Source organism: Drosophila teissieri, unplaced genomic scaffold (genome assembly GCF_016746235.2).
Source record: "Drosophila teissieri strain GT53w unplaced genomic scaffold, Prin_Dtei_1.1 Segkk118_quiver_pilon_scaf, whole genome shotgun sequence".
Lineage (NCBI taxonomy): Eukaryota > Metazoa > Arthropoda > Insecta > Diptera > Drosophilidae > Drosophila > Drosophila teissieri.
Window position 1 is genome coordinate 2,080,428 of NW_025224987.1, and position 10,639 is coordinate 2,091,066.

A 10,639-nucleotide genomic window follows, 5' to 3' on the forward strand; every position below is an offset into this window, starting at 1 on the left:
AAAGTGACGACCTCGTCAGGATAGCCAGCAGCGTAGGGCTCGAGATAAACATAGCGAAAACAAAAGCTATGCGCTTCAACCACTCCAACCAAGGAAACATCAACATAAATGGGAACCCAATCGAGTTCATTACGAGTTTCCCATACCTTGGCACCATCATATCCAACAGTGGTGGAGTGGATGATGATGTCTCCAGTCGTCTTGGCAAAGCCCGCTCAGCATTTGGGAGACTATACCGCATATGGAGAGACCGAAAAATCAGCAGACGAACAAAGCTCAGGATCTACAATGCGTGTGTGAAATCCATACTGCTATACGGAAGTGAGACATGGCTCGCCACGAAGAAAATGACGCAGAAGCTACAGGCTTTCAGCAACAAATGCCTGAGAGTCATATGTGGGGTATTCTGGCCAAACAGAATAACCAACACAGAACTGTGGCGCGTTACAGACGAGTCCCCGATTCATATACAAATAAGGAAGAAAAAATGGATGTGGATTGGGCACGCTCTCAGAAGAAACCCGAGTAGCATTGTGAGGATGGTACTAGATTGGAACCCCCAAGGAAGCAGGCGAGTAGGAAGGCCAAGAGCAACCTGGAGAAGAACCGCTCACCAAGAACTAGCCCAAATAAACACTACATGGGAAAGTGCAAAACAGACAGCTCAAAATAGAGTTAGATGGAAAGCTCTCGTAGAAGCCCTAAGTTCCCGAGTGGAATAGAAGGAATTAAAAAAAAAAAAATGTTTCTAGACTTTACCTTTAGTGTGTCGTATTTGAACTACACTCATGGTTTGCTATTGATATATATTTCTCTTTTTGTAATCAGACAACAATAGTATTACGTTTTATATATATTTTTTTTTTTTTTTACTTTTATATCTCATTCATAACTGAGTTCCACGCATTAGTGAATCTTTTTTAAATATTATCTAAACCGTTAGCAGCGCTACGGTATTGTTTTTTGAGACACTTATTATGCAGCTTGTATATTTTTATTAATGCATGGGTAACCATAATCATAGCAATTACAATTAGCAAGAACAAGTCTGCATTTTAGACTTCCACTTTATTTATTACATTTGCTGTGGAGTCAACAGTTTTCGTGTCTATTAAACCCATTTTGGGTATACTAATTTCCAAATTTTTTTAAAAAATGTTCTGTATTTTTGTATATTTCTGTTTTACTTATTGTATTTGTCTCTATGGACATTTATGTTTACAATTTTGCCTGCCTGTTTCTAGCTATGGCTTCACGGGCCATATTGGGTTAATGGGGCACAATAGTATATGCTCCATTTTACAATTTGTTTTACAAAATGTTTTTGTGTTTTTTTTTTTTATATAAATATATATATGTATATAACTAAAATATTAAAAAAAAAATTTCCACGTTATTGATTTTCCTGTGTCAGCTGGTCGTCGCCGGGGGTGGCACGCAATTTGTCCTTCACCAGCTAGTCCAACGTGTGCTTCACTAATTAGTTCAACGTTGGACGACTGTCACGGTCGCCATGTAGTATAACCAAACGTGGTAAATCAAAAGGCAGAATATAAGTTTATAATTCTTGATATTCTTTATTAATATTGAGAGAAAAGGGTTCTGCCCGTTCAGTGATTCACAAGACTCTGCTCATTCCATCTTAAGAATATTTCAACTAAACCTAAACCGCGTAGCTGCGCTGCCGGTTACGCCAGCCGCGGAGCGGGTCTCTCTTATGTATATCTTATATATTTATGTTTATAGCGAGAGTGAGTTATGCACACATGTATGGTGCACTTGGCCGGCGTGGGAATGCTGACCATGCACTTATAGTTTGTAGCCTCAAGTGGACGATCATGTTACATTCGTCTTGAGGCTTATTGACATAAACATAGCAACAAAGTGTTGCCATGTGTTTGTATACTTATTGTTCTTAATATTACATATGCGCACACTACAAGTAACCCGATCGCGAACACAAGAAGAGAGTCATGCACCGGGAAGTGCAAGTGCGGAGAAACCTCCCGACTATATGGGGCACTTAATCAAGAGAGTCTTGAAAACTTTGAAAACCAGCTGGAGGAGGTAGGACACTTGACCGATCAGATTGACAACACAACGGATGAAGCAGCCGGAGGAATGGATTTACCACTAGGACCTCCTAAGGCTCGCTCCAGCATGCATTCGCGGCACCAGGCAAGTGCGGAAGACCGGTCAGATGCTGCCGATAGGCGTGAGAAAGACCTGATGGATTTAGTGAGACAAAGTAGGGATACTCAATTGGAAATTAGCGCGCAAATAAACGCTCTAAAGAAGAAAGTGGCTGAGTTGCAAGCCGCACAAACCTTTACGGAACAACCAAGGATGGCTCCACCACCTAGATTGCCCAGAAACGCCACGGATAGCTTTCTGCGGCATCAAGACACCCCGACACCAGAACAAGTGTCGCAAGAGTTTTTAACAGCCAGATGCATCGATTGAGGGAGCCCAGACGAACGGCCACTCCGCAGCAGATACCTGAACAATGCGTAGCAGCAGAGACCCGTCACCAATTTCACCCCGAGTTAGATCGTAGTCTTACGTTTCAAGCGCCAGCACCAAAGGGTGTTCGGCTAGATAAATTAAACTTAAAACAAGAGAGAACGCTATAGTCGAGTTCCCCGACTATCTGATACCCGTTACTCAGATGGTGAAAGTGCGCAGGACACACAACACTCACTGTTTTTGCGGTTTGTGGGCGTTAAAGTGGGCGTGGCAAACAGTTTTTTGGCAAATCGATAGAATTTTACAAGACTAATACAAAAATGAAAAAATATCAAAACATTTTTTAAAAGTGTGGGCGTGGCAGTTTTTGGCGGTTTGTGGGCGTTAGAGTGGGCGTGGCAAAAAGTTTTTTGGGAAATCGATAAAAATTTACAAAACTAATACAAAAATGGAAAAATATCAAAACATTTTTCAAAAGTGTGGGCGTGGCAGTATTTGGCGGTTTGTGGGCGTTATAGTGGGCGTGGTAAAAAGTTTTTTGGCCAATCGATAGAAATTTACAAGACTAATACAAAAATGAAAAAATATCAAAACCTTTTTCAAAAGTGTGGGCGTGGCAGTTTTAGGCGGTTTGTGGGCGTTAGAGTGGGCGTGGCAACATGAATCGACAAACTTGCGCTGCGTCTATGTCCCTGGAGTCTGTATGCTTAATCTCAACTTTCTAGCTTTTGTAGTTCCTGAGATCTCGACGTTCATACGGACGGACAGACAGACGGACAGACAGACGTACGGACAGACGGACATGGCCAGATCGACTCGGCTACTGATCCTGATCAAGAATATATATACTTTATATGGTCGGAAACGCTTCCTTCTGCCTGTTACATACTTTTCAACGAATCTAGTATACCCTTTTACTCTACGAGTAACGGGTATAATTAGACGGAAGCGGCCGCGGTATGACCGTTGAAAGATTTTATTCCGTGTGGAACGGTTACAAGAATTATATGGAATAAGTCGACATCAAGTCTTCAGAGAATTCCATAGTCAGCTGATTGGAGCAGCAAGCAAGTGGTATTGGCAACTAATGGAGAATCGAGCTGAATATTACGATTTTGATTACCATGGAAATGAAACGGGCTTTTTCCACAACTGGAAGTAACTTAATGAAGGTCAAAGAATTGATGGAGACAAAACAAGGGTATAACGAGTCCTTCAGCGATTATGTCTCCGACATGCACAACTTGCACCTTAAAATGAAACACTAGATCGCCGAGGATGAATTTGTTGGGCTTTTAAAGGACAACATGAACTCTCAAATGGGTGGTTTATTCTTGACGTCCCCAGTAAGATCTGTGGCAGAGCTGAAAAAGGTGGGGTTCAGAGTGGATCGGTGGTTAAAAAACCATGGAAAACCGATGCGAAGTAGAAAAGTAAATGAGATCCAACGGTCAGACATGCAAGGACGTATTGCCGATGGGGTCCTTTTTGAAGAATTCCAAAGCAAACCGGGAGACAGCCGCGAGTCCAACAGAAAAGCGCCTGGGTGCAGAAACTCTTTGCACGATATGATTTGCTATGTGGATATATACGGAGTGGATTTTATTTTTTTTTGTTTCGTTTCGTCCTCGCGTTTATGTGAAAGTTCCCTAAGCAAACGAACATGTCGCCGGTGAAGTGGTTAGGTCCAGTTCACCGGCACTGAACGTACTAACCACTACTAGATGCAAACTACTTGAAGATGTTCTCAAAGTAGTTACTATCGAATGACTGGACACGCACGAAACCATCTTCTCCGCCCAAGGCATAACTCTTGCCGTCCGAACTTTCCAGCCTTGGCATGGCATCTTGACCGCCGCCCAGCACGACATGATCCAAGATTGGGCTGATGGCCGCAGAGTAAACAGGTAGCTCCGTATTGTAGGTCTACAGGCACATAAGAGACTGAGAATCGAACAATTTGGCGGTGGTGTCCTTGGAGGCGGTGACAAACATGGTGCCATCCTTGCTCAACTGCATGTCGTTGATACCAGCGCTGTGATCCGTGCCAGAGTCAACCACCTTCTGGCCCTTGCGGATGTCCCAGATGGCAATGTTGCCATTATCGTGGCACTACTAGATACCGGTGCTAGTACGAGTTGTATTTGAAGAGTAGCAGAGGCATTCTTGAAGAAAAAAAACAGATCACAACCGATAACATATATCTTTACATAATAGCCCGGCTTGCGCAGTCAGCAGAGTATGGTGGGCCGAAGCCACACGTTTATGGGCGCCTGATAAGAACAGGGAAAGAAAATCAATTTAAAAAAATGCCGTACGATTTTCTTTTGCGATGTTATTCCATGCGTAAACGCATCGATCACATTGAGCCTGTTACGTACAGGGAAAGGGGTACTATCATCGCTTTGAGTCAGACGGATTGCGACAAAGAAAATGGAAGTCGACAAAAAACGAGTGTCCGATGACCAGTTCACCGACCGCAATAGGTCACAGAAAAAACAAGAGAGAACGCTATAGTCGAGTTCCCCGACTATCTGATACCCGTTACGGTTTGTGGGCGGTTTGTGGGCGTTAGAGTGGGCGTGGCAACATGAATCGACAAACTTGCGCTGCTTCTATGTCTCTGGAGTCTGCATGCTGAATCTCAACTTTGTAGCTTTTGTAGTTCCTGAGATCTCGACGTTCATACGGACGGACAGACGGACAGACGGACGGACAGACGGACGGACAGACGGACATGGCCAGATCGACTCGGCTATTGATCCTGATCAAGAATATATATACTTTATATGGTCGGAAACGCTTCCTTCTGCCTGTTACATACTTTTCAACGAATCTAGTATACCCTTTTACTCTACGAGTAAGGGGTATAAAAACCTACTCCAGTTACGGGCACAGTTCACCAAGGGTATTGACTCCCAAAATAGGGGAAATTTAGAAATATGACTCCTAGGTGGGAACACTTGGCATAGAACACCGATAGATCAGAAAAGTTCTATGCCGGTATAAAAAGTCCGTGGCCCACCGATAAAATAGTCAATACCCGGGTTAATACCCGTAAGTCAATACCCGGGTGAATACCCGTAGGTCAATACCAGGTGAATACCCGTAAGTCAATACCCGGGCGAATATCCGTTAAAATAATAGGACGTATTCTGGAAGGATCCAATACCAATACAAGGAACACGCTTGAAGAAAAACCATAATTTTATAGAAGTCTCAAGATGGGCAGCAAGGAGTCTAAAGTCTCCGACAACACCGCCAATGTGATCAACACGGTGAAGGTCGTCGACCACAAAGAGGAAATAGCAGGTGTGCAGCATACCGTGGAGTTCATCGCCGCTTTATTAATATTGCTGGCACTATTGAATCTAATAAAAATGTGGAAAAGATCTATACAGCGGAGTCGGGACCATTAGCATACCATGAAAAGAATCGTATCCAGTATCCCACAACCCCAATACGTGCATAATTGAAACGCAAACGGCAAAACAAATAAACAAAGAATAAGTGAACCGGTGCATTTTTGTGTTAATGTGGATATCAGCAAAGTCAAAGTAACAGCGTTTACTTTCGAAACAAATGCATAATCCAAGTAATCTGATAGTCGGATAGCAGCCGAAGCGTGCCGCAGAAAAACAACTCATTCACTCATTCATATATCTAAAGAAAGACGACCTTTACTTAGTGTATTTTTTTTTCCATTTGTTTGTGTATATTTTCATATTGTTCGGTTACAAATTATTGGTGCACGAATGTATATGTATAACTCCATCACTATATATATAGCAACACCCATAATCCAACGCGTCGATATCTCATCGCTTCGGATTAAAGTGGGGTAAGTTTGACGGAACGAGTTTCTCTATATTTTTATATATGAATATATTCTCGTGCTTATTATATTTTCACACAATTGGTAAATATAAGTATATTTTTGTAACAGTGGTAACCAAAGGGTGTCAGATATAGAGAAAAATATTTTATTGTTAGCCTATTTCAAGCAATGTATTTCATTGATAGAAAAAGTTATGCAAAAACAAAAGCCCTCAGAGCGACGTTTGTAGTCGTGAATAGCCAACAATTTTTGTTGACGTGCGCACCGTTGCCTGGTGATGAATTCGATACTCCCCGCTAAAAACAATTTTAGTCAACTTCTTATAATCTTTGTATGCTAGCCTTTAATTTTTGTATTACACATTACACATGGCACTAACCAACAATTTATTACTCAATAAAAATTATTCTATTATTTTAACTACAACAAAATGAGTAGGTAAACATTTCCAGAAGGGGTGCTGACGCGAGAAGTGGAGTAGGTCAAAAACGATGACTTAACGTTTGACGGACAACCTTGACAAAAGGGGATCGTATTGCGCGGCCCGCGATGATCCATCAGGCATGCGGACGCATGAAGGGGAGGGAACGTGGCTGAAACATTGCTTGATCGTTTTACCATCAAGCTACAGCTTATGGGGCAGTGAGGACTGCTGAATGACGAACGGTAATCGGATGCCCCTCCCTTGGCCTGAGTCCCTACCCAGGACACAGGCACGATTTCACCTACGTAACAGAATTGGCTCCCAACGGTGGGATTTGTCATATTTTTCAAGGAATATTGTCATTAGTTTCAACGAAAAATAGGCATAAATTCCATCTTTTAATGTCCTGATTAGTTTGACTATATATAGAATATTGGACTTAAGTAAAGTTAGCGTACGCATAATAATTCTTTTACCATTTAGTCTATTTTAAAGTCCCCAACTTCTGCAACTGAGAATGCGCATAAATGGTTCAGAATAGAGGCATGACTTTGAGATCACTTTTGTTTATCTTCCCTTTAAAATCGTAAGTCTTTTGTTTTGTCCTTAGAAAAATCGGTTTTAAAATAATTCCTTAAATCAAGAATGCGTGTCCTTGTTATAATATCAAGCAACTAAGTTCCGATCGCCGTTTATTTGTAATTAACGTAAATATAATTTGAGGGTGGCTCACGCTTCCAACGTATTAGGCCAAGTAGCGTGGTCGTTCGATAAGGTTGAGTCCAAAGAGGATAGGAGCGCAGATATAATGGTAACTCATTTAGCGGTGCGGTGCGGTTTTTTTTTTTTTTTTTTTTGCTTACGTGCGAGTCCCACGGCCACACCTCCCGCCCAACCGACCGAGGGGCGCTGCCGTGTATCGTACGGCTCGAATCGCGGGAAGATAGACACGATATAGAAGACAGTAAAGGACGAGGAAATATATGTATGCTAGTAGTAATATCTAAGAATTCGTTAAGTATGTTAGTATGGATCGCTTTAGAAACGGCAGAGAGTCAGAATTAGAGATAATAGGATAGAATCTATTATAGTCAGAACATAATACTCTGTAGGGATCATGCAACTCATAGTTAGATCTACAATGATTTAAAATTAAAGGTACGTAATTTCTAGTAAATCTGCTTGGAACAGTGAAGTTTAGCCGACTAACCAAGTCGGGACTATCCACTTCACCACGAATAAGGTTAAAAATAAAGACTGTTCCAAGCATCGTTCTACGGTTAGCTAAGGAGGGTAAGTTAATTAACATTAATCTACTCGAATAAGGAGGTAATCTACGGTTTGCATTCCAGTTAAGGCGCCGTAAGGCAAAAAGTAAGAAGTTCTTTTGAACCGATTCAATGCGGTCCGAGTAAACTTCATATTGTGGACTCCAAACAGGTGATCCATACTCGAGGATCGGACGAACTAGAGAAATAAATAAGGTTTTGGTCATGTAAGGATCATCAAATTCCTTTGACCACCGTTTTATAAAACCAAGCACTCCCCTGGCCTTATTGACAATAGACGAAATATGGTCTGAAAATTTAAGTTTAGGGTCCAGAAGAACAAGATCATCAACATGTGTTATTCTGTCCAAAGAGCACCCACTTAAAGTGTAAGTTGCGTGCATTGAGTTGGCACGACAAAAGGTCATAACTTTACACTTAGAGCCATTTAAGTTTAATACGTTATCACGGCACCATGTTTGAAAGCAATCTAGATCGGATTGTAAGTCCAAATGGCGAGAAATGTCCTTATATTGCAAGCATAATTTTACATCATCAGCGTACATTAGTACACGCGAATGATTTATTATTAAGGGAAGGTCGTTAATAAATAAGGTAAAAAGGAGAGGACCTAGGTGGCTCCCTTGTGGGACACCGGATGTGACTCGGAGAATACAAGAAAGAGAATTTTTAAAGAGGACCCGTTGCGTCCTGCCATTCAGATAACTTAGAATCCAATTTAGGAGATCAACAGGGAAACCTAATAAATCAAGTTTTTTTATCAAAAGTGAATGATTAACAGAGTCGAATGCTTTACTAAAATCCGTGTAAATGACATCTGTTTGAAGATTATTTTTGAAACCCTGTACTACGAAGGAGGTTAGCTCCAGAAGGTTAGTAGTTGTTGATCTGTTATGTGAAAGTTCCCTAAGCAAACGAACATGTCGCCGGTGAAGTGGTTAGGTCCAGTTCACCGGCACTGAACGTACTAACCACTACTAGATGCAAACTACTTGAAGATGTTCTCAAAGTAGTTACTATCGAATGACTGGACACGCACGAAACCATCTTCTCCGCCCGAGGCATAACTCTTGCCGTCCGGATGGAAGGCCAAACTGTTGATGGGTCCGAAATGGCCATTGAGTCGGGCGAACTCCTCCTCGTATATTAGATGGAAGAAACGCGAGTCGAACTTTCCAGCCTTGGCATGGCATCTTGACCGCCGCCCAGCACGACATGATCCAAGATTGGGCTGATGGCCGCCGAGTAAACAGGTAGCTCCGTATTGTAGGTCTACAGGCATATAAGAGACTGAGAATCGAACAATTTGGCGGTGGTGTCCTTGGAGGCGGTGACAAACATGGTGCCATCCTTGCTCAACTGCATGTCGTTGATACCAGCGCTGTGATCCGTGCCAGAGTCAACCACCTTCTGGCCCTTGCGGATGTCCCAGATGGCAATGTTGCCATTATCGTGGCACTACTAGATACCGGTGCTAGTACGAGTTGTATTTGAAGAGTAGCAGAGGCATTCTTGAAGAAAAAAAACAGATCACAACCGATAACATATATCTTTACATAATAGCCCGGCTTTCGCAGTCAGCAGAGTATGGTGTGTCGAAGCCACACGTTTATGGGCGCCTGATGAGAACAGGGAAAGAAAATCACTTAAAATAAATGCCGTACGATTTTCTTTTGCGATGTTATTCCATGCGTAAACGCATCGATCACATTGAGCCTGTTACGTACAGGGAAAGGGGTACTATCATCGCTTTGAGTCAGACGGATTGCGACAAAGAAAATGGAAGTCGACAAAAAACGAGTGTCCGATGACCAGTTCACCGACCGCAATAGGTCACAGAAAAAACAAGAGAGAACGCTATAGTCGAGTTCCCCGACTATCTGATACCCGTTACTCAGATGGTGAAAGTGCGCAGGACACACAACACTCACTGTTTTTGCGGTTTGTGGGCGTTAAAGTGGGCGTGGCAAAAAGTTTTTTGGCAAATCGATAGAATTTTACAAGACTAATACAAAAATGAAAAAATATCAAAACATTTTTTAAAAGTGTGGGCGTGGCAGCTTTTGGCGGTTTGTAGGCGTTAGGGTGGGCGTGGCAAATATTTTTTTGGCAAACCGATAGAAATTAAGGAGACTGACACAAAAATGAAAAAATATCGAAACATTTTTCAAAAGTGTGGGCGTGGCAGTTTTAGGCGGTTTGTGGGCGTTAGAGTGGGCGTGGCAACATGAATCGAAAAACTTGCGCTGCTTCTATGTCTCTGGAGTCTGCATGCTGAATCTCAACTTTGTAGCTTTTGTAGTTCCTGAGATCTCGACGTTCATACGGACGGACAGACGGACGGACAGACGGACGGACAGACGGACGGACATGGCCAGATCGACTCGGCTATTGATCCTGATCAAGAATATATATACTTTATATGGTCGGAAACGCTTCCTTCTGCCTGTTACATACTTTTCAACGAATCTAGTATACCCTTTTACTCTACGAGTAAGGGGTATAAAAACCTACTCCAGTTACGGGCACAGTTCACCAAGGGTATTGACTCCCAAAATAGGGGAAATTTAGAAATATGACTCCTAGGTGGGAACACTTGGCATAGAACACCGATAGATCAGA

At 42.2% G+C, this 10,639-nt stretch overlaps 1 protein-coding gene across 1 annotated transcript; it reads right to left on the minus strand.

Moving 5' to 3' along the window:
- Positions 1-4,197: 4,197 nt before the first annotated feature.
- On the minus strand, positions 4,198-9,764 carry LOC122625512 (eukaryotic translation initiation factor 3 subunit I-like). Its single transcript, XM_043805606.1, has 5 exons — positions 9,741-9,764; positions 9,294-9,475; positions 9,057-9,210; positions 4,424-4,578; positions 4,198-4,351 (listed from the first exon to the last, which is right to left on the minus strand). Exons 1-5 carry the CDS (start codon positions 9,762-9,764, stop codon positions 4,198-4,200), a joined length of 669 nt encoding a protein of 222 aa, XP_043661541.1.
- Positions 9,765-10,639: the final 875 nt, after the last annotated feature.

Coding starts and splice junctions, on each gene's coding strand:
- LOC122625512 (XM_043805606.1), bottom strand. CDS start 9,764: ATGATAGTACCCCTTTCCCTGTAC. Junction 9,476..9,740: donor TAGTACCCCTTTCCCTGTAC/GTAACAGGCTCA, acceptor GGTATCTAGTAG/TGCCACGATAATGGCAACAT. Junction 4,579..9,056: donor CGGGCGGAGAAGATGGTTTC/GTGCGTGTCCAG, acceptor GGTATCTAGTAG/TGCCACGATAATGGCAACAT.